Source organism: Drosophila serrata, unplaced genomic scaffold, assembly GCF_035046125.1.
Source record: "Drosophila serrata isolate PLE 108 unplaced genomic scaffold, ASM3504612v1 contig_249, whole genome shotgun sequence".
NCBI classification, from domain to species: Eukaryota; Metazoa; Arthropoda; class Insecta; order Diptera; family Drosophilidae; genus Drosophila; species Drosophila serrata.
This window is the reverse complement of record NW_028257147.1, coordinates 2,413,552-2,436,849: the sequence shown is the minus strand read 5'-3', so window position 1 is coordinate 2,436,849 and position 23,298 is coordinate 2,413,552. Positions and strand designations below refer to the sequence as shown.

General features: G+C 39.4%; 4 protein-coding genes across 5 annotated transcripts; 3 read left to right on the top strand and 1 right to left on the bottom strand.

Annotated features, from left to right (window-relative positions):
- RpL7 (ribosomal protein L7) lies at positions 1-1,066 on the bottom strand. Its single transcript, XM_020956689.2, has 3 exons — positions 1,032-1,066; positions 652-950; positions 1-586 (listed from the first exon to the last, which is right to left on the bottom strand). The coding sequence occupies exons 2-3, from the start codon at positions 948-950 to the stop codon at positions 127-129; spliced, it is 759 nt and encodes a 252-aa protein (XP_020812348.1). The 5' UTR covers positions 1,032-1,066; the 3' UTR covers positions 1-126.
- Positions 1,067-1,116: 50 nt separating this feature from the next.
- On the top strand, positions 1,117-2,556 carry Ripalpha (RPA-interacting protein alpha). 2 transcript variants are annotated; one of them, XM_020944456.2, is made up of 4 exons: positions 1,117-1,253; positions 1,367-1,600; positions 1,662-1,727; positions 1,787-2,556. In XM_020944456.2, the coding sequence occupies exons 2-4, from the start codon at positions 1,478-1,480 to the stop codon at positions 2,198-2,200; spliced, it is 603 nt and encodes a 200-aa protein (XP_020800115.1). In that variant the 5' UTR covers positions 1,117-1,253; positions 1,367-1,477; the 3' UTR covers positions 2,201-2,556. The 2 variants fall into 2 exon arrangements, with proteins under 2 accessions (XP_020800115.1, XP_086688701.1); XM_086832575.1 differs by having other exon boundaries at positions 1,132-1,253; positions 1,359-1,600.
- A 313-nt stretch (positions 2,557-2,869) lies between these two features.
- Sur (Sulfonylurea receptor) lies at positions 2,870-23,045 on the top strand. Its single transcript, XM_086832578.1, has 23 exons — positions 2,870-3,640; positions 5,344-5,609; positions 5,691-5,866; positions 6,442-6,657; positions 6,730-7,273; positions 7,593-7,705; positions 8,080-8,217; positions 8,309-8,471; positions 8,532-9,426; positions 11,020-11,281; positions 13,133-13,270; positions 14,810-14,946; positions 15,014-15,215; positions 15,271-15,869; positions 15,941-16,068; positions 17,344-18,035; positions 18,352-18,509; positions 18,572-18,767; positions 19,351-20,065; positions 20,415-20,542; positions 21,139-21,433; positions 22,220-22,416; positions 22,487-23,045. Exons 1-23 carry the CDS (start codon positions 3,465-3,467, stop codon positions 22,631-22,633), a joined length of 6,681 nt encoding a protein of 2,226 aa, XP_086688704.1. The 5' UTR covers positions 2,870-3,464; the 3' UTR covers positions 22,634-23,045.
- On the top strand, positions 11,318-13,034 carry Fum4 (Fumarase 4). The gene is made up of 2 exons (XM_020944458.2): positions 11,318-11,603; positions 11,663-13,034. Exons 1-2 carry the CDS (start codon positions 11,418-11,420, stop codon positions 12,932-12,934), a joined length of 1,458 nt encoding a protein of 485 aa, XP_020800117.2. The 5' UTR covers positions 11,318-11,417; the 3' UTR covers positions 12,935-13,034.
- Positions 23,046-23,298: the final 253 nt, after the last annotated feature.

The following is a 23,298-nucleotide window of genomic DNA, read 5'->3' as shown; positions in this document are numbered from 1 at the left end:
TTTTTGTACTGAACTGCAATTCGTGGTTTATAAAAGTTACTTTTATTTCTTCTCTCACTGTTATACATCATACCGCGTAATTGCTGTCGTCCAACACAAGCGTTAAGCTAGCCGCTCGTTGCCTCCTCAGACCATCTTGCGCAGCAGACGGTTGATCTGGTCCTCGCGGTTGCCAAAGTCACCACCGTTGACGTAGTGGTTAGCCTTCTTGCGCCAGCCGCCGGTGGGGGTGTTGAGCTTGAAGGGCCACAGGAAGTTGGAGGCGTACTTGAAGTTGGGGCCAACAGTGAAGATCTCGTGGACAAGATCCTCGACGCACTGAATGTTGTGCGCCTGACGGAGCTTGCGCTCGATCACAAAGTTGTCGGTGATGGGCACGCGCTGACGGCTGTGCTTCACGAAACCGCGCTTGTAGATCAGCGAGCGCACCGACTTCAGGTTGGGGTAGCCCCAGGTGATGTAGGGCTCGGCAATGCGGAGCATGTTAATCGTGGCCTTGTTCAGCTTGATGAACACACCGTTGTTGATCTGGCGCAGACGGAACAGCTGGAGGACCTTGCGGACCTTGGGAGCCACCTTGTTGATACTGCAAGCGAGCGGGTGGAGAGATTAGGGCTTTGGCTTGGAGGCAACATGACACACACTACTCACCCGCGGATACGGATAACAAAGGCCAGCTTGGCCTCAGCGGGCACGTAGAACTGGTTGCGCTTCTTGGCCAGGCGACGGAGCTTGATCTCACGCTGATCGGCCTTGATGTACTCATTCTGGTACTTCTCGGCACGCACCAGATTCTCCTTCTTGCGCAGCGCGATGACGGCGGCACGCTTCAGGCGACGTTTCGACTCGGCGACCCGCTTGCTGATTTGTTTCTTGCTGAACTTCAGCTTGGATTCCGGCACAGCGGGCAGCTTTTTCGCTGCTGGTTTCTTGGCGACCGGAGCTGGCATCTGTGGGCAGCGAAAAACAGTTCCATTTGAGCGCGCTTGTCTCAAGTTAAGGGGTATTTTTTTTTAAAATATTGCACTAACCTCTTACTGGTCACTACACACGCTGGTAAAAGAAAGGGAAAGAAAGACCGGAAACGTGTACTACACCATGGATGAGCTGTCAAAACGGATCAAAGCAACCCTGCGTGCCAGTGTTGGTCAGTGTGCCGACTTATCGAAGGTGCGGTCACACTGGCCGATAGGCAACTATCGAAAGAATACCATCCCTAGAGCAACAATTGTGCGCGAATTTGTGGATTTTGGGTGAGTTCCTTAATTTTCTTTAATAACTTTATTACTGCTCAGTAATTCTTTGATTTGTAAGCATTATTTTATTGTTCAGGAGCTTTGCAGTTGAAATATCATTAGCTTTACAGACGGCAGGCGTGTGGGAAAGCGTGAACACCAATTGGAATTTTAACTTTGCACTTATTTCTTACCGGCAGCTGATCCAAAACTATTGTTTAATTAAAAATTAGCTTGTTCAAATGAATTCCACACAAAGCCCCGTGTACCACACGTCCGTTGAACAAAAACGGCATGCTCAGGATGTGGCCCGAAGGCAGAGGATGGGCAAACAAATGCCCAAATTGCGCGAAATGCTGCGTGAGGTAAGGCAACTATACAAATAACAAATAAGCAGCAATTAAAGTGTTTTATTAACCGTTCCAGAAGTACCGCAAGCGCATCATTGAAACCCGCAAGCATTGCACTGACTCAAATCGTGAATTACAATTGGTATTTTAAAGGAATCCATATAAATCAGTTAAGCAAACACTAACACCTTCCCTTTACAGGCGGAACTCAGGGAAATTCTTCGCATGGAGCTTAGTGAGTTGGAGCACGACTTGGAGCTGGAGCAGCTGATCTTGGACGAGCTGCTCTCCGATGTGAATGAATGGTACGCCCTGGGCGAACAGAACCTGGAAACGCTTTACGTAGAGCCAGATAATAAGCAACAGCAGCAGAAGGAGGTTCTGTGTCCCGTTTGCCAGATGAAGCCCTTGCAGCGTGAGAAGAGGGGTTACCTCTGCGAGTGTGGCGTTCAGTTTGAACACTCTGCTGACATGGAACAGCTCCAGAAGTTGCTGCGCCACCAGATAGCCAGTCACGAGCTAAAGTGCACTCAGGCCCTGCGCTTCTTTATTGAACCCTCTTCGGGACACCTGTACAACATGTGTGGCAGCTGTGACTACTTCTCATCCGTATAGTTTCTTGTCTTTGTAAGAGCGAACGGAACGCTGGCTGCGTCCAGCATAAAATTAACGTGATATTGGAATTAGGAAGTAAGCTCATGTAATCTGAACATTTTCTGTAAGAGACTCGATATGTTAATCTTGTTTGTTATCATCAATAATTACCTAGATGTAAAGTAATCTTGTTCTTATCTTATTTTCAATGTTCTTTTGTATTTCTTCTTAGATTTTATTTAATATTGGTTTATAAAGTACCATACCATTATAATTTGGTTAATATGTAATATGAAACTTAAACTATAATATATATATATGTACATTTAGTAATAAAATGATTGGGAACTTCTGTGTCTCAATCGTACATTCTTAAACCTTTAAGGCTTCTTCTTTGAAGTCAGGCAAGAATTCACCATTGAAATCATGTACATATGAATTAACCCAAGAGACACTTAAAATACTCTTAAAAAAACACTCAAAAACTCACTCAGAAACTACTGCAACCCCCCCAAAACTTATCAACAAATAAAATTAACAAATTTTCTCTTTTTTTCGCCCGACATGGAGGAAGAGCTTTCCTCAATCGCTCACGTGCACGATTCAACCCGATGATCAATGCAATATATATGTATGTATATATATATATCAGATCTAGTTCGGGTGGCTGCGAACGTCTTCGTGATTTTTCCGGCGTGCGCGAAGAGCTTAGTGCGCTGCCATGCACGGACGCGGTCAGTCGGCCTTTTCTTCTCTAGAAGATTTCATAATCGCGGAAAACGTGCGCCACAAAACACAATTCCATATCTCTCTTCTCGCTGCTATTTTGTTTATCCAAAAAAGCATAAGAAAAATTACTTTAAATAATAATAATTGTGGACGCGACGACGGCCTCTCAGTTGGAATGGGAATAAAGTTTTCTTTTTTGGATACATCTCATACAACACATATTGCGGCATCACAAACCGCAGTGCATATTCCCGATTGCGAAATAGTTTGTTTATATTGAGAATTTCTTTTGAATTTTACTCAACCTGTTGTTGTTGAACGCGAAAAAGTTGAAAAGTGAATGCCTCAAGAATCGTATTTAATTGTGGAAAATATATGTACATATAAAGGAATATGCGCAACGGGAAGACAATAATATTCATTTTTGGAATGAAATCAAAAAAGTGAAATCAATTTTGAGGGAGGAGAGTCAAAGATCCGGCGCCAGTGTAAACTTTAGAAAACAATTAAATTCCTACGGGGCTGCGGGCTATTTAAGTTCGTTTTATTAGCCATTATGAAGCAGTTGTTCAATATAATACACTGCGATCATTTAAATGGTCATGTACGCTCTGTTTACGATAATTTAAATACAGATGTTTGCGGCATTGACCGTGTGAAGCGTGTTTTTACGTGTATGAGCATTATTCTGTTACTTTTTGGATGGCTATTTGTTTGGCAAAGATATAAAAAGTGAGTTTTATTATAAGTACAATGTTTCAATTGTAATAAATCATTTGAATAAACAAGTGCTTTCTAAATCCACAAAGTTTTCAAAACCCTTCAAATAGCAGTATTGACACATTTTAAAGCTATATTTAAAGAATTCCCCCTTTGTTTTATTTGTTTTGCATCCCAACCGAATAAACATGTGTGTTTTTGTATTGTTTACAATGAGTTGGCACTCTCCATTAAGCGCTATTTTCACTCATTAAAATTGTGTAAAAGCTTGTGCTAAAATAGGGTCACTAGCTCTTTTGATGGAGTTTTCCTGAGATTATCGTAAGAGATATTTTTTGCTATCCAGTTCACTTCTGTTCTAAATTCACCACTAAAAACAAAATTAAATATGTACATATTTCCCTCAAATGTATTTGTAGGCGAATGAGCACATTTGTTTAAATTTAGCACATGCGTTTTTGTAGATTATACAAATTCTGGAGAGAGATGACCATGGAGCTGGAGAAGTTGATTTATGTCTTTGATTTTATACGGGAATTAATTTTAAATGGGCTGCGTTGTTTCCTAATTGAATTTGGTTGTTTCAAGATTAAAGCTCTCGTATATTAGCATGGAAATATATTGGAAACATAATTAATAAAGGAAATCGGAAATTAATTGAGTTATATTTTAAAATATTGAACAAAATTACTCTTTTACTCTTTAAATATTAAAGTTTTTGGAAGTATAGTTTAATATTTTGAGAAAAAAAAGTTTTAATAATCAATAACTTTATATATTTTTAAAGACCAAACACTGTACTGTAAATTAATATTAATTTTGTTAATTAATGATGTAAAGCATAGATTAAAACAATACAGTCTCCGATTTTTTCCTTCAGAAAAAACATACTCTTTCCCTTACAATATAATTAAATCAAATATTCTGACCTTCCTTATGTAACTTTTAAAAAAATCCACTTAAAAACCAATAATTGATATCCGGGAACTCAAGTGCATTCGTCATTGAGAAATATATTTTGTATGTGCATCCCACACAGTGAAATTAAAATAAAAACGCACAAATGCATACTGAATTCATGGAATAACGCGACGCGTGCCAAAGTGTTCTCAATGAGTGGAAATCTCAATTGCATCTACACCTCACTTTGTGCTGAGGGTGCACATTTCAATACAAATAAATATGAATAGCCCAGATATACGAAATCAATATCATTATTAATTACAGTTAATTATAGAAACATTGGCGGATATTTGTCTGAGGGCTGCCTAGAGCATGATTTCTATGTTTTGTATAATGCACATTTTATGAAATGGTGTCAAAAGAAATATTTAGGCTTTTAGGCTAAGAGTTTCTACAATCTAAAATGAATAGTTGTCTATGCTGATGATTGAAATAATCTTTGATCTTTAATTAATTAAAATATATTATTAATATATGAATTCTGTTTCAGTCAGCAAACGATACCACTAATACTATTTATTAATAGAAAATTTACTGAAAGAAGATAAGATGCTGTTAAGATTATACAAAAACAAGTTTATCAGCGAATAAGTTAATTAATTTCAATTTCGTTCTAAGTGAAAGTTCTTAGTTTAAATAGTTCCTTAAATACAAGTAAAATCAGATTCACTTTCATGAAGGAGGAAAGCGGCTTTATAAATAAAATTATTGTTAAACCTTTGTGCATATTCATAATTAATCTTTTACTGCAGATGCCATAAAACATTGCTAATGTTCCACAATGTACGTGCCGCCGTTTCCCTGCTCCTGTTGGGTGCAAATAGTCTGGAATTGGCCAGGACCCTTCTGCCCCATCGCAGTGTCCGTCAGCTCAACCAGCTCTTTGAGTTTGGTCCTGGAGAAAGAAATTTCTTGATCGTTATTGGTTCAGGAGAAGCATGGAATGCACTATTTGCCACACTGCTGACACTTACGCTAATGCTGTATCATCGCATGGTGGAGCGCAAGAAGGCGACAGGTGAGTTTTGTTTGACAGAAGCATCTGTAAATGTATTCATTCACCTGTCCCCTTGGGTTTTCTCCTCTTTTATTTTTGCAGTATTTCTGTATGCAAGTACAGCCGTTGAGGTAGTGCTTTTTGCCCTGCGCACCAACGAACTGTCCGAGTTGGTGTACTACGAAGATGTCCTGGAGCTTCAGACGTGCCTGGTGGGTGTGTCAGCCATGTGCATGATGGCCTTGGCATCGCTGGATGGTTTTACCATTTACAAAGAGGTAAGTATAACTATGTTATTTATAGATTCATTTGAAATTATGCCTTGGTTATATAAAAATCAAAAGTCTCTAAGTTAGTGTATAAGGATTAACTTCTACCAAGGTAACTGCCTATGACTGTGGCAATGACAGAAGCTTGTTTTTTAATCCACAGCCAAATAAGTACAAGTTGACATAATAAGAGAGGAAGCGACAACATCGCAATGCGATTTGCATGTTTAAATTTTAATTGAGGTTAAGCGCAGATTTTAAGCTTAATGCTTTGTATACTTGTCGAATATTTTATTTATTTCTTTATGTTAGCTCGGCAAAAGGACGAGCCTCAGAGTTAAAAATAAACGCTCAGCAAAAAGGATGTATTTATCAAGTCAAATGAATTATGAGTACGCGGACTGTAAGATAGAATAATTGAAGTCTGAACTTTATAAAATAAGAATTAAACATAATACTTTATTAAGGACAAATATTAAATTTGTTCAGCCTTCCTAGTTTTTACATAAATTAATCTACCCAATGCAAATTAATTAGTAAATTATTTAAATACATTAATATATGACTATACCTTTCTCTGACAGTGCTATCATGATGACTATTTGGATGACCATGGCAAAATCGGCTACAAGCATTCACTGGCCACATTTTATTCAAAATCCTGCTTCTGGTGGCTGACTCCTCTCCTCTGGCTGGGCTACAATGAGCCGCTGGAGCTGGAGGATCTGGGGCATATGAAATTGGAGGATAGTGCCAGGAGCCATTACGACCACTTTCTATATGTTTATACAGAGGAGGTGGTAAGCAAATATTCATATCCATATCCATTCATTGTGCACGCAATCGTATAATTTTCCAACTTTGATCCACAGAAAAAATCGAACTCGTCGCCATCCTTGTGGTATTGCTACATAAAGAACAGTTGGCGTATGTTTGCTTTGGGCGGCATTTTGAAGCTGGCCGCTGATTTATTTGCATTGATTGGACCGCTGGCCATACAGAAAATAGTTCAGTATATAGAAAAACTGTATGCCGATGTCGGAAATTGGAATCGGGAGGAGGATGATGACTCTGAGTCCAACCTGCTCTCCACCTCCAGTGTGAGCACCGAATTCGACGAGGTCTTTGGCACAAACATTGGCCAGGTGAGGGTTTACTGCAGCACCTGGTCGGATCTGTTGGCGAATGGCTGGTGCATCGCTTGGATTGTCCTGCTGGCCGCGTTGACGCAGGGCGCATTGTCCCAGGCCTCGACGCACATCCTGAACATGACGGGGCTCAGGATTAAATCGTCCCTGCAGGGTCTGATTTATAGAAAAAGTTTGCTCCTAAATTGGGGCGGGGGTGGTGATGCAGATGAGAAACCTAAAAATGATGACACCAAAGGAACTTCAGAGCAAGTGGAAAATTCGACTGGTAAGTATTCATATTTGGGGGAAAAATAAATGGTTACACTTTTACAATTATTTATAATATAATATTGTTACTAAAAGTATCCATTTCCTTATTTAAAAAGAAGGTGATTATTCCCAATAAAATGACAGTAAAGAATTTTATTAAGGGAAAGCCACTTTCTTTTTATATTACCTTATTACAAACCTTTTGGCTTAGTCTTCACATAGCTAATTTATATATAACCAAGTTAAAGAAATGTTTGAAAATGATCTGTTAATTTATTATTATATTTTCCTAATATTTGAATAATTTCAAATACCCAAATTACTTTTAATTTTAGATTCAAATGGCTTTAATGACATTGGCAGCATCACCAACCACATGACCGAGGACACTTCGAATATAATGCAATTCTTCTTGATCATCCACTATGCCTGGGCCATTCCATTTAAAGTTTGTACCGAGATTTGGCATAGTCTAATCGTTTTTAACAATTTATGAGCAACTTGTGTGCCATTTGGGGCTCCCTTGATGTTTGCTAACATGAACCTAATTTATAGCATTGGCCGTTTGACAAATTCTCGACTTGGAGGAAAGCGAGTTTTAATGTTTTTTTTTGTTAAATATATAATATAATAGCCAGGCTATAAATTTAATTTGATATTACATTTGGCCTATTTAATGTGTTATTGCATATTACAGCAGATATAAATGCTTGTCTTAATGTTTGGAATAAGATGCTACGTGACTTAAAGCTAATTCTGTACTGTATTTAATTACATTATATTTACTAACTATAAATCTTTGTTAAAATGTTCTTTTTACAGATATTTGTGGTTATATATTTGTTGTATCTGACTTTGGGAATAAGTGCAGTAATTGGCTCTATTGTCTGCATTCTGATAATGACGCCTCTGCAATTCATCATTGGAAATGCAATGTCAAAGAACGCCGAGATTATCGCAGTATGTACACATTTATTTATTAATATTATTATTAATATTTTAATACTTTAAGAAAACGTTTAACTACATTAGATTTTTTATATATTTAAAGAAATACACTGATGAGCGTTTAAAGAAAATTCACGACACTCTGGTTGGCATCAAAGTCATAAAACTCAATGCCTGGGATGAGGTGTTTCTCAAGAAGATTCAAGAGGCAAGAAAGAATGAACTCAAGTATCTCAACAAGGATGCCACATTTTGGACACTAATGGGTAATGGATTTTTTACATACTTTTTTACTTTGAAATAATTAAATTAACTTTTGTAAACAGCTGTTCTTACCCATATCGCCACCGTTTTGATTACCTTTGTGACTCTGGGCGTCTATGTGTGGTTACAGCGGGATCAGGACTTTGATTTGAATGCCAGCCGGCTCTTCTCATCTTTGGCCCTGTTCCAGCAGCTCACAGTGCCTCTCCTGATCTTTCCCATCACGGTGCCCATCATCATAGCAGCTAGAGTGTCCACCCGTCGTTTGGAACGTTTCCTAAAGTCCAGCGAGATCCATAAACAGTTTGAGGGTATTCGAAATATGGCCAGAATACTGAGCAAAAGCGATGCCTCTTTGGATATGTACGAGACCCAGGAGAAGTCCAACATGACGATGCGCACGGCGCAGGCGGAGAACAAACTGAATGAGAAACGGTTGGCCCAACAATTTGGAGTTCCTGAAACCGCCGTGGAGCTGCCATTGCCCACCACATCCACTCCCCTGCTGCAGAGCAACGAGGATGAGCCCGTTGGCGTCGACACCGCCTTGTCCTCTGTCCAGGAGCTGGGTCACAACAAACTAGTGCAACAGCGACGTGAACTCCTACGGAATACACCCTATGTGGCCATTCGGCCTCCAAAAATGCGTGGCACTAGCGGAGGAATGGAAAAGCCCGTGGAATTCTCGGTGGTGCGTGCCAGGAATACGGATAGCTGGCGTCGAGATTCCTTGCTCCTGAAAATGCCCGATGACATTGCTGTGTCGATCAACGATGGACTCTTCACATGGAAGCCACAGAGTCAGATGCCATTGGTGCAATTGCATGTTCCTGGAATTATAGTGCCCAAAGGAAAACTGACAATTGTGGTGGGAAAAAATGGCAGCGGAAAGACATCGCTTCTGTCAGCTTTGCTCATGGAAATGCCCCTGCTGGTGGGCAATATGTTTTGGCACAAGTGAGTATATATTTGGGGAGAATCAATTTATTTAGAAGAAAAATGTTTAAAGAGAATATAGAACCATAAATTAAGTAGGTGGATTAATATATATCCCAACTTGTTATAATGTTAAAGGAAAGGAAAAAGCAATATAGACTGAAATACAACCTAACACATTTTCTCGAGAGATTCCACATTCTGATTGACTTTGGTATTACTTCGGATATTCAAAGTGTTGTATTCTATATGTAACTAATTCCTTCTCAGAATTTAGTTAATTACAAAATTCTAAAAATAAGAAATAAAATTAAATACCTAAATCGATATCAACCGTATGTTGTTGTTATCTTAGGCTTCATTCCTTTCAGTTTCAGCTCAAAAACCTTCTCCTATTTTAAGCTGGTAGAACTCTTGGAGAATACCTTAGACAATGTCCCTGTGGCCAAGATTAAGCACGTTTCCTTGTCTGTCAACACACAGGCCACCGCCACACCCAGCTCAACATGCTGCTCATGTAAATTTACTCAGCTATTTATGTGCTTATTTTCAGTTCTGCCAACAGCAGTTTCAGTATCTACGCCCCCGCAAGTACCACAGGAGTAGTAGTAGAGGATAACTTTGTTTGCCCATTTATCACATTTAATTGCATAATTTTCACCTATTTTCGTATGCAGATTACCCAAGCCACAAAATATATAGCTTATTTGGGGAACTAGCACTAGTTTTAGATCGATTTTTAATGCAGCCAATTTGGAGATTTACTCCCATTTTAAAATTAAATAGCATAATTAAATCAGCAAAAGGTAGCCAGCTTAATTTGTATTAATTGATTATAAATTGTGTTTACACATTACCAGGTTTTAGAGGCTTAGTCATACAGTCTAGCTAAATATTTAAAGTATTCTGGAATATTAAGGAAAGTCACGACTAGCAGGTGGAATAGTTTAAGCTTTCATTGTTGCAGCAATCGAATTCCGCTGCAGTCATTCAACATATTTTAACAGCCGTTTCAATGCACGCCACGTGATTCAGTAATTTATCACAAAACGCCTGTGTGTACGTTGTTAATTTTATTGCACATAAAATAAAAATGGTTTCGTGGCAGGCTGCAGCTTTCCCGGGAAATGGGTGGGAGGAGGAGGCCAGGCTCCATATACAAATGCATTTAACAAGTGGAAATCGCGGAGCGGAAACGAAGATGGGTGTGCACTTCGATCCTGTGGCCTTTGCTTCTATTGCTTCTTCCTTGGGGAGGAAACCAGGACTGCTCCATTTTCATTTCCATCTCCGTCTCCAACGCAGTATCCTTTTGCCTTGGCAAACGGCAAATGTGCAATAATTTCAATTACTGTAATAAATGTCTATGTTAGTTCGAGTACGTTTTTTCGCTGTGGTATCTTCAGGGTTTTCTAGGCGTCTTTTTTTCTCTTTTTGGCTTGCAAATTTATGTTTCTTCCATATGTACTGTCTGGCACATATATTAAATAGGAATTCCTTTGTACTTGAATGTGCTGCAACTGATTTGAAGAACTTGTTTAATAACCAAACACAGAAGAAAGTTAATCATATTAAATGGTTATTAAATATTCCTTATTTTTTTGTACTTCACAGAACCTGTACCATATCTTATGTCTCTCAGCAACCATGGCTTTTGAATGACACCATTCGGGAGAATATACTTTTTGGCGAGTCCTTTCGACCCAAACGATATGATTTTGTGATAGAAGCCTGCGCTCTTAAGCCTGATATTGAACTAATGCCCAGGGGCGATCTAACCATTATTGGAGAGCGTGGCATTAATATTTCCGGTGGTCAAAGGCAGCGAGTTGTCATAGCTCGAGCTATATATTCATCGGCTAATGTGGTCATAATGGTAAGATGGTTTAAATTCTTTAATTAATTTTAGCAATAATGTTCCTTTAATCAAACCACCTTTGACTTATCAGTATAGGCCTTAGAATTATACTCCCCTTCGAATCAGTTATTATATATTTTTAATTCCCTTCAAAATGTCGTTCGACCAAAAGGAAATCTTTAGCTTGATGTACAAGCTGGCCCGGCTGATTGTTCCAGATACTAGGGTTGAATATGATTCCATGGGTCCTGTGCACATTCCCCTGGATCGGATGTATGGACCGATGACCATGCGATCACTGATGAAGTTTCCCATTGGTGGAGTTGAAGAGCGCATGCCAGTATATTTATATCCATAAAATTATATCTAGAAATACTCCTAAATCCTGCATACTCCCAGCGATCCATTATTAAGGCCATGGGTGTTGTGAAGAAGGCAGCTGCGGAGGCGAACAAGGGTTGTGGCATGGAGGAGCGTCTGTGCGAGGCCATCTCCAAGGCCTGTGACGATGTCATATCTGGGAAGCTGTACGACGAAGAGCACTTTCCCCTGGTCATCTGGCAGTCGGGTTCTGGGGAGCATACCAATATGAATGTTAACGAGGTGGTGTGCAACCGTGCCATTGAGATCCTTGGCGGCCAGATGGGCACCAAAGAGCCGGTGGACCCCAATGAACATGTCAATTTCTCGCAGAGCCCCAACGACGCCTTCTCCACGGCCGTTCGCATCGCCGTGGCCATGGAGCTGCAGGAGAATTTGTATCCTGCTCTGAGGACCTTCATTGATTTGCTGTGCAAGAAGATGCACGATTGGGAATCCATTGTCAAGATAGGACGTACACATCTGATGGACGCTGTGCCGCTGACCCTTGGCCAGGAGTTTAGTGGCTATTACCAGCAACTTACGAATGGCAGAGATCGATTGGATTCGGCTTTGAGCCGGCTGTATGAGCTGCCCATCGGAGGTAATGATGTGGGCACGGGTCTGAACACAAAGGAGGGATTTGAAGAAACCTGCATTAAACGGATCGCCGAGATATCGAGTCTGCCATTTGTGAAGTCTCCAAATGTCTTCGAGTCCATGTCCACCTGTGATGCCCTGGTTGAATTACACGGACAACTCAACACCATAGCGGCTAGTTTGCTGAAAATAGCCAACGATATCCGCCTCCTGGCATCGGGACCCCGCAGCGGACTGGGTGAGCTCCATCTGCCGCAGAGTGAACCGGCTATCCCGCTTTCGCCCGGCATCGTGATTCCCAGCCAGTGTGAGGCCCTTACCATGATCTGTGCCCAGGTGATGGGCAATCATGTGGCTGTTTCGGTGGGCGCAAGTAGCGGACAGTTCCAGGTGAATGCCTTTATGCCGATGATCGGTGCCAATGTCCTGCGATCCGTTACGATTCTGGGCGACGGCATGAGATCCTTTTGTGCCAACTGCCTGGCGGGCATAGAGCCTAATATGTGTAGGATTGAAAAATTCACAAAGACCTCGTTGATGCTAGTCACGGCTCTGAGTCCCCACATTGGCTATGAGCGATCCGCTGCAATTGCCATGGCTGCTCACAGGAATGGAACCACCCTGAAGCAGGAGGCCCTGAATGCGGGCATCGAAAGTGAGGAGTTTATAAAATGGGTGCAGGTCAATAATATGCTGCATCCCAGTGATTAAGGAAAGACAATTTCCTAATGAGAATAGTTTGTTTTAAAGTGTATTGTCAAATTGTCTACATTGCAAAGTAAAATTAAAGAAGTTTTACTGAGAAACTAAATTATTTAAATTTAATATAATACAATACCCATTTATTAATTTCGTTTACATATCTGTTATACCTTATCTTATATTTGTATTTATTATTCTACATTATAGGATGATCCCTTGGCTTCCCTAGATAATGAAGTGGGGGATCATATATTTCAACATTGTGTTCGTGAAATGCTGCAAAAATCAAATCGTACCTTTATTCTTGTGACACAACAACTACATCGCATTAAAGAGGCTGAATATGTAAGTTGTAAAGATAAAGAAGAAAGTAAGCTAACTTTGGCACGTTTTACATTCACCGTTTTTCATTTTCCTATATTTTTAACGATCGTTTGTATGCCAGTTATATGATATAGTAGTCCGATTTTCAGAAAATTGTATACAAAATTCTAGATTAATACATAATAGCTATATATCAAATTTGATGAAAATCTATAGAAAACTAGAAATGTTATGATTTTTTTTTCTTAAAATTTTACGATACTATCTATGGCAGCTATTGATATGTTTATATACATATGTAGTCCACCGATTCGCCATGCCCCGATTTATATACTAGTAAAATTATACAGAATAATAACTTAATAGTTCCATTAAAATAGCTGCAATTTGTTTCAAAACAAATCTCGCACATCTGTACTTATGATTCCCAAACTGATTCTAACATCCCCGGAACGAATTGACTTCTGCCGGCCAAGCCCCAGGCATGTGTTGTGTTACAAAAGTTGGAAGTCATTGTTTATTAGTGTTCAAAGTTAGTAACTGGTCATAGATACTCACTGATAATAGTTGCTCACTGGTCATAGATAATTAATGTTCAGAGTTACTTACAGTTCATAGAAACTTACTGATCATGGTTAATTACTGATCATAGTTAATTAATCGTCATACTTAATTACTGATCATAGTTCTATAAATCGTCCTATTGTTCCTATGTAAGCTATATATATGTATATATATAGTCCACCGATTTGGCATGCTCCGATTTATAATTTTGTAAAAGTATATAGAAGATCAACTGAATAGTTTCATTCAAATAGCTTGTTCTTAAATTTGATCCAAAACAAATCTCGCACATCTGTGCATATGATTCCCAAGTTGTTCTAACATCCCCGGAACGAAGTGGCTGCTGCCGGCCAAGCCTAAGGCATGTGTTGTGTTACAAAAGTTGCAAGTCATTGTTTACTAGTGTTCAAAGTTAGTAACTGGTCATAGATACTTACTGATAATAGTTGCTCACTGGTCATAGATAATTAATGTTCAGAGTTACTTACAGTTCATAGAAACTTACTGATCATGGTTAATTACTGATCATAGTTAATTAATCGTCATACTTAATTACTGATCATAGTTCTATAAATCGTCCTATTGTTCCTATGTAAGCTATATATATGTATATATATAGTCCACCGATTTGGCATGCTCCGATTTATAATTTTGTAAAAGTATATAGAAGATCAACTGAATAGTTTCATTCAAATAGCTTGTTCTTAAATTTGATCCAAAACAAATCTCGCACATCTGTGCATATGATTCCCAAGTTGTTCTAACATCCCCGGAACGAAGTGGCTGCTGCCGGCCAAGCCTAAGTCATGTGTTGTGTTACAAAAGTTGCAAGTCATTGTTTATTAGTGTTCAAAGTTAGTAACTGGTCATAGATACATACTTACTGATCGTATTTACCTACTGGTCACAGATACTTAATGTTCATTGATACTTACTGCTCATAGATAATTATTTATTTACCCTATTTTCTTATTTCTAATTCTTATGAATTATTAGTTAATTGTTATGAAAGAAGGTCGTGTTGAAGCTTGTGGCACCTACTCTGAAATAGAACAAAAGCATCCACGTATCACGGCCAAATGGAACTCTTTGATAGCCTTGGCAAATGCCAAGAAAGATAATTCCAATCAAAAGTAAGTATATAATATAAATATTTTGTTGATTTAATGATTAATTTTTTAAATATTTTTTTTATATAAGTCCAACAGATCGAACTGCCTGTGAGCGTTGGAAACTTCTGAGAAATGTAAGCAAACTGGGACTACAACGTTCCATCTCTGTGACCATGGATTCCGGTGGCGGTTCCAATGCAGATGCCATCGATGGCAGTGGTTGCATATCGGTGACGAATATATCATCTCATGTGGTCGAGGAGGATGAAGAGGATGATCAAGTGCCTGTGGTAGGACCTTATTATATTTAAGGTTTCTTGATTACTAAATTGCCTTTTCTGATAGTCCTATTCCCTGGGATCCTGTGGTGGCTACAGTGGCTTGCAGAGGAAGCGTTCCAGTATTTATGGCTCAAGGCATCTGATGTTCGATGCTCCGTTGCCGATCGACGAATGCCAAGGAGATGATGTTATTATGCGACCTCGACGCCGACACACCCTGAGTCGTCGTGGTAGCCGGACAACTAACTCTTGGCATCGTCTAAGCGGTCTTAGTACTCTGACAGCTACTTCGGCTTCGAGTTCCAACAGCGGAGATGTCCTCAATCGCAGTGCCCTGGCCACCAGTTGTAGCAGTTATGCGGAGAGCAGTGTGGATGGCAGTGATGTGGCCATTGTGCCATCAGAACCCCGCGTCCAGTCCTGGCAGCCACCGCAGCATGTCCAGCATCAGCCTTTGTCGCGGAATGCATCATCACCACCGGCCATAGAGGTGGCCAAGGCGGAGGCAGACTTACAGGATACGGAGGCGGGAACCAGGACGAACACGAACGGAGAGGATCAAGTTCGGGGCAGCTTCCAGCAATTCTTGCGACGCATGTCCATGCGGCGTTCCAATAAGCCAAAGAATCATCATCACCCGCTGAGCGCCACCAATTCCATTTTGTGAGTGAGACAAGATTAATTCATGGAATTAATTTCTATATTATTTACCACACTTTTACTTTAATTTACAGGAGTATTTCTGAGGAATCACCGCCCATTTTGCATTTTCCAACAACCGACCTTGTCCCCCAGCCAATCTCTTTACAAAACCCCAAGCTTGGTGAGGTGCAGCTAGAGTCTGAGGAAAAGTCCAAAAAGTGTAAGTAATTTTTGTATTTTCTTCTAAGAATACTTTAGTGACAAAGCCCTCATAATCATTACTTACAAAGTAGTATAAGTATAATCTCATAAAATCAATAACCCACCCAGAGGGCATTAACAAGAAATTGTTTTCCTTAGTTTTTAAATGTATAATGAAAACGAGATAATGCTTAGAAATCGATGATAATGAATATTGATTAGTTTGGGCGTGAAAACTGCAAACACGATGCGCACAATATATATTGGAATATTATCCTCCTTGGCCTGTCTGTCTGGCAATTCACTCGGGGGAACCTTATACTCCTCCTCCTCGTTATAATTTTACTCCTGGCTGCATGCGTGTGTGTAGCTTAAAACTTAAATCAACTTTGATTTTAAAAGTTTTGAGCTCCCAGGCGGCAGAGGCAGTGGCAATGGCGGCGGCAAGTCAAGTTAAAGGAGACAGCGTTCCAGGGCTCGAAAACTTGCAGCAGGGAAACTTTGGCTTAACTTGATGCATTGATCCACCAATATTTGGCTGATAAGTCAGCGGGTTCGCAGTGAAAACTTTCGATTTAATCAGTGCTGCAAGTATCACTCCATTCAATGGAGTCCCATGTCATCCTTCCTTCCTTTCCGCCAAGCAAATCTGCATCCAGGATGTGAGCTTCCCTTTCAATTAGTTTCGACTCTGCCAACTCTCGAAGTTAAACGGTAAGATGGTACTTATAATTGATGTGGGCGGTCTCATGTGGCTTTGACAACAAGTTACTTGATGATGTTTTCCTCACAACCTCACAACCTCTGTCAATCATCAGTAAACCCAAAATCCGTTTGCTTTTAAAACAGACACTAGTGTGTTTTCGTTTATTTTTTAATTGACGGAAAAGTCAATCAATTCAAGTTTATAGTTTTCAATTAAAAAGTCGCAGACATATCTCTTTATTCGTTGCAATAAATAGTTTTAATTTTTGATTGGATTTATAATAGGATTTTAAATTTATTGTGGTGGCTGTGTATAGTTTTACAATTAGATATTTAGTATCAAACATTTATCATATTAAAAGTAAAGTTATTTGTTAAATAAACAATTTATATCGAACTCTGCTTCTTGAAACAATCTTTGTTTAGTTTTAGGCATAACTTAAAGAAAGAATTACATTTGAATGTTTAGAAGGCCAGAATAATAGTTATCTAATCGATATAGTTATGTTTTCTTTATTATCACTCAGATAACGTTCAAAGGTTCACATCTCATTCTCTTTTTCCGTCTTTTTCCCCACACAAAATCCAGGTGTAAATATTGACTCCAAAGGTACCACAATAAATTGCGCTGACAATGGCGAATCAGTAGCAGCATCCCACAAAGAATCAGAGGAGAACGTGACTTCGTTGGCTCCTGCGGATGGAGGCGAAGGACACGTGCTGGCGGCTACTCCTGCGTCCAATGTCGCCAATGAATCAACGACATCGATTGACACCGAACGCAAATATGGCAAAATATCGGACGACATATATCTAATGTACATACGAGCCGCCGGTCTGCCCATAATCACTGTCTTTTTTATCACCGCACTAATTTGGCAGTGTTTGCGTGTCTATACGGACGTATGGCTGCGCCATTGGAGCGATGCTCACGTGAAGAGCCAGGATACAGGAGTAGGAGCAGCAGCAGGAGTAGGAGTAGGAGCAGGAGCAGCTGCAGGTGCAGGAGTCGGAGCAAAAGCTGTTGGACAGAATGGCATCGAGGAGGAGGGCCACGAAGTCACGTACTATTTTCGCATGTATGCTGCAATTTCGTGTGTTTGCATTATAATGGCCCTGGTATCAACACCGGCCGGACAATGGGCCGGCTGTAATGCTCGTCGTAATTTGCACGATAAGCTGCTGCAAACGATTTTGCATAAAACGTTGCATTTTTTCCAAGTGACGCCGCTCGGACGTATTGTGAATCGTTTCAGCAACGATATGGCCGTCATTGATAAGGTGAGATTTGTTATTTCTGTTATCCATTGTCATCGTTCCTACCTCTGACCCCGACCCCTTTTCTCCTCTACCATTGAATCGTGCCGGTTTTAGCCATCAGTTCTCGTTCATTTTCATTTTAACATTGGCATGAAATATATACGGGCACGAAGTTGGCCCCTTTGATTAAGATGGGCCGACGATAAGCACGTTTGGTCTACATTTTGTATTTATATTTTGTTGTTCTTGTTATTGTAGTTCAGGCCATGACCTATGTGGTTTGAATCGAAGGTATATATCTTAAATAACCCATAACTATGCGCTTTTGTGTTCATAGAAAATTGCGGCCACTGGCCAACGATTGCTGCAATTCACTTTGCTCTGCCTGTCGGCCATCCTGATAAATGTGACCATCACCCCTTGGTTTCTGGTCCTCACACTGCCCATCTGTGGGGCCTATTATGTAATACAAAAGTTCTTCAGGTGCTCGGCACGGTGAGTTTAATCTAAGGTTTTATATATTTGTTTTTATTATTATTTTAATTTCTTATTCTCAGGGAACTGCAGCGCATTGAAAATACAACCAACTCACCGGTTATATCTCATCTTTCGGAGACTATTCAGGGTGTGACAACTATACGAGCTTATAATCAGCAAACCCGATTCACAGAGATTCTGTTCAAACGTCTCGAGGCAAATACAATTGCTTATGCTTTGCTAAACACAAGCCATCGCTGGCTGGGTGTATCCTTGGTAAATATATATTAGATTATTATGGAGAGATTAGCCTTAAATAGTCATCTTATATAATTGACGGGCTTATATTTAGTTAAATATTGATCAAAGATTTCAAAAGTATATATTTAGGCGGGCAAAAGTTTTATATCAATAAAACAACTATTAAAAAAATATAATTTAAGTGTATTAAAGATTTGATATCCTCTTTGATATATCAAACTACTGTCTGTCTTTAAAATCGAATGCTATATCTTTCCCAATTCAAACTTAAACTGTATGATATTGCATTTTTGATATGATATAGATAAGATTAGAGAAATAATATCAGGTATAGATTCCCTTCGTTATCTTTGCTCAGCTTAAAGCAGAATATTATACGTACATGACAATGTAAAAGAAAACACACTGTTCTTAATGCGTTTCAAGTGCTTTACTCTAAATCTCTAATGCAATCAAAGAAATTCCAGCCATAACACGACCTTAACCTTGTCATGACAACTGAGTGTGAGTCCTCCAGATTCCGATCTCTCTCTCTCTCTGTTTCTCCACCTCTTAATCACATGGCACACTTTAATGTATTTCCACCTACCACCCGCAGGACTATTTGGGAGGATGCATTGTTTTTGTGGCCACCGTTACGGCCCTGGCCACGGCAAGCGTCAGTTGCAGCCACTATGGACGCTACAGGCAATCGCCTGGCAGCGGGACAGAATCCGAAACTTATGCTGTCAATAAAAGCCCAACGGAGTCGGAGCTGAAGCCATCGCCATCGCTGGTGGGTCTGGCCATAAACTACACGTTGTTGGTGCCGATTTACCTTAATTGGGTTGTAAAACTTTTGGCTGATATGGAGATGTATGCGGGCTCCGTGGAACGCATCGCCCACTATGCCCAGGGACAGGATGCGGACACCGACGAACCGACGACCTACGACGACGACGACGACAAGGACGATGGTGAAGATGTGAGCGGTGAAGTCGATAGGTCGTCCCTACCGAAAGCCGGTGACAAAGTTTACCCAGGCGCAACGACAGCTGCCGGTGATGTTGATGAAGATGGACCGGCAGCTGGTTCAGGGGATGGAAATGGAACTGGGGCAAGAGGAGGTGCCGGATCTGGAGCTGGAGCAAACGCTGATAAATTAAATGCAGGCAATGCAACCGGCGACGGCAATCACTTAAACTTCCACTTCCGCACGGCGACAGCTGGCGACAAGGTGGAGCTGGCGACGACAAAGACGTCGTCGGTGATTAAAGATAAGCAACAGCCACCGCAGGACGGGAAGGTCGTCCAGGCCAGGAAGTTGGAGCGCTGTAAGTATGAGCAAGTTAGTCGCTCTTTTGGCCACTGCCCCAAAGCATCTTAAATGTGCTTCATTGAACCGGCTGTAATTACATTCGAGCTCAAAAGGTTTTTTCGATTCATAATTAAGTTAGTTGGGATCCAGAATTACTTTAAATGCTGATTGTTTGTGGTTTTTGATCAAAGTAAGGTAATAATGATTAAGTTGATTAATATATCCACTTTACTTAAATAATTAATAATCTACCTACCCAATCTTCCACTTAACTTTTTAACATTATTCAAATTTTAAATGCATTATATTATAATAAGTTTCTATTCTATACTCCCTGTCAAACTTGTAACCAATCTGTCTTTTAGACCAAAGTGTTCCCATTTCTTGGCCACAAAGGGGAGACATCAGCTTCGATAATGTGAGCCTGCGATATGAAGGACAGAAGCAAAATGTCATCAGTGACTTGACATTAAAGATTCCCGCAGGACAAAGGGTAAGTAGGAAAAAATTTATATATATTTTCTGATTGATACACAAGAAGTAAGCAAATCACATCAACGAATTTTCTACTCAACAGACTGTTACTAATTGTGCACTTTGCCTTTAACTACTGCCATAATATTTTATGGCCAGATGCCAGCATTATTGATTGGGGCTTAAAATTAAACTGTGAATGGAATACAAAAAAAAGAAACAACGAGATAGATAGAGATAGTCAATTTATCTTGAACAATAAAATTGAAAAAATCACTATGACAATAAATCAAAAAATGAGGACAAAGCGATATTGCAGTTCAGTTGGTTCTCTTAAACCCCGCTAAAGCGCTTAATAGGTTTTAATTGTTCTCAGTTGACGAATATGCTGGAATTTTGATTGATTATAGAAAAAACACTTTGCATATGTGTGGAGAGTAATTACTATATATAAAAATGCCTCCACCTGGTTGCAATGCAGATTAAAAAGCAAATACCTAAAATAATCGTCAGGGTTTAATTAACTTTTACCTTAACTATTCAAGCTCTTGTGGCATATCAAAAAATCTCCGTTAAACTGTAACTATTCAATCTCTATGGAATTTTGGTTTACAGATTGGCATCTGTGGTCGAACTGGCAGTGGCAAATCATCTCTGGGTCTGGCCCTTTTCGGTGTTTTACAAACGACCAAAGGCCACATCTACATCGATGATGTGGACATTGAACGCATTCGACCAGACGAGCTGCGAACGAGACTGTCGATAATTCCCCAGGATGTGCATTTGTTCAATGCAACCATACGTGAAAATCTTGATCCACGCGGTTACTACCAGGACCTGCGTCTGTGGAACTGCCTTGAGTTGGCTCAGCTCAAGGAATTCGTCAATGTGCACCTGCCTCTTGGTCTGGGTGAGTGTGTGATTTTGTCTTTCTTTTCTATTTCCTGCTGACGTTTCGAATAAACACAGTCACTCCGAGTGGCTTTTGCTGTCCTTGGGATCAGCATTTGCCTTATGAAAAAGTCATGATATTTTATTCCATTTTATTGAAAAGAAGGCAGAAGCCAATAGTTTTGCGACGTTTGCTGCGGAAGCTGATGCTTTTTTGGTGTTATTCTCTTGATTGAATACCAACTATATTTTTGTGTACTTTTCGAGTCTGCTATTTTTATAGATTTTTCGTTGGAAATTGAGTGATTGCTCAATCTCTTGTTCAATTTTAAAATTATTGTTCATGTCAATCAGTTTAAATAAGCTCTGTCAATCAGATGGTTAAGTTAATTGAACTGGAGCTTAATTAATGGGTATATTTTATTGGGGGTATGTATAATACGAATGTTTTAATTAGACAAAGGATATTAACAAAGGGTTTTCACCTTTAAATATATTATTAATGGATTGTTTATAATAAATTTAAACTATTTAGGAAAGAACTCTTATTCATTGATTAATTTAATTGCTTAATCTCATTATAATGTATGTATTTATATACTTATTACCAATTAATATTAGAATAGCTTTTTATATATTGTCCACTCACATTTGTATTCAGAGACTACGATAAATCAGGAATTCAATTTTCTTTGTTACCTCTCGTAGTTATATCGTACATAAAACATAAGTTTAGTCATTTAATCATTATATTTTGTATCGATAAATTTACTTTAAATTGTAATTCTTATTATTTAATCCTTAGACACGGTGATCTGCGATGGGGGCGTTAACCTGAGTGCTGGACACCGGCAGTTACTCTGTCTGGCACGTGCCATACTACGGGGCTCCGTGTGCCTCGTCCTGGACGAAGCAACAAGTGCTCTGGACAGCAGCACGGAGAATGCACTGCTCAAGGCAGCGGATGAGGCCTTCCAGGGTCGCACCATCATTACCATTGCCGTGAGTTTGCAGTTAATCCTGTTGGAATAAAGGAATTATATTGTATATACATATATATAACAATTCACAGCATCGCCTGACAACAATTCTGGATTATGACCGGCTAATTGTGCTTGACCAGGGCCGCATTGTCGAGGATGGGAATCCAAGGGTGCTCCAACAGCAACCGGGATCGATTTTCCACAGTCTTTTGGAGAAGGGTTCCAGCAAGTGGTAAAATACTCCATTCGTAGATACTCTTAATATACGATCTTGAACAGCTTTTATTATTATTAATTTTATTTATTTATTTGTACACATTGAAGATAATCTTCCGATAAAAACCAAGCTAGGACACCAAAAATATCTGCTGAATTTTGTACTTAAATCTAGATGTAAATGTATCTCAAAAAGCTTTTATTTTAAAACGTACTTATTTTGTATATGTCCAGAGTATTTTTCAAAAAAAGAGAAAAGTAACTATAACAGTTGAATTTTAATATATTTTATTACTTAAAATCCAAATACTCATATTTGTATGTATTTCGAGATGCTTTTATTTATATAACTTGTATTCCCCAGTATTCATTACTAGTCTCGTTTAGTTTCTTTATAGAGAACTAACTTTAACAATAAACATCTAAACTGAAGCTGTAAAAGTTGTATTCATATTTTTTTTAATATCAAGAACTACATGAAATTCCTTTTTTCTCGAGTCCCAGTAACCAGAATTTGTTATTTTTAAAAAGGCAAAGTAACTACTATGTATTGTTGAGCTGCAAGTTGCAACCAAGTTGCAGAATTCCTCAGTCAATGAGGTCAAGCCAATTAGGGTTCGAATGGCTTCGATTTCGGACAGGCGATGCCTACCTCAGCGTACTCGAAATTTGAATGAATATTCAT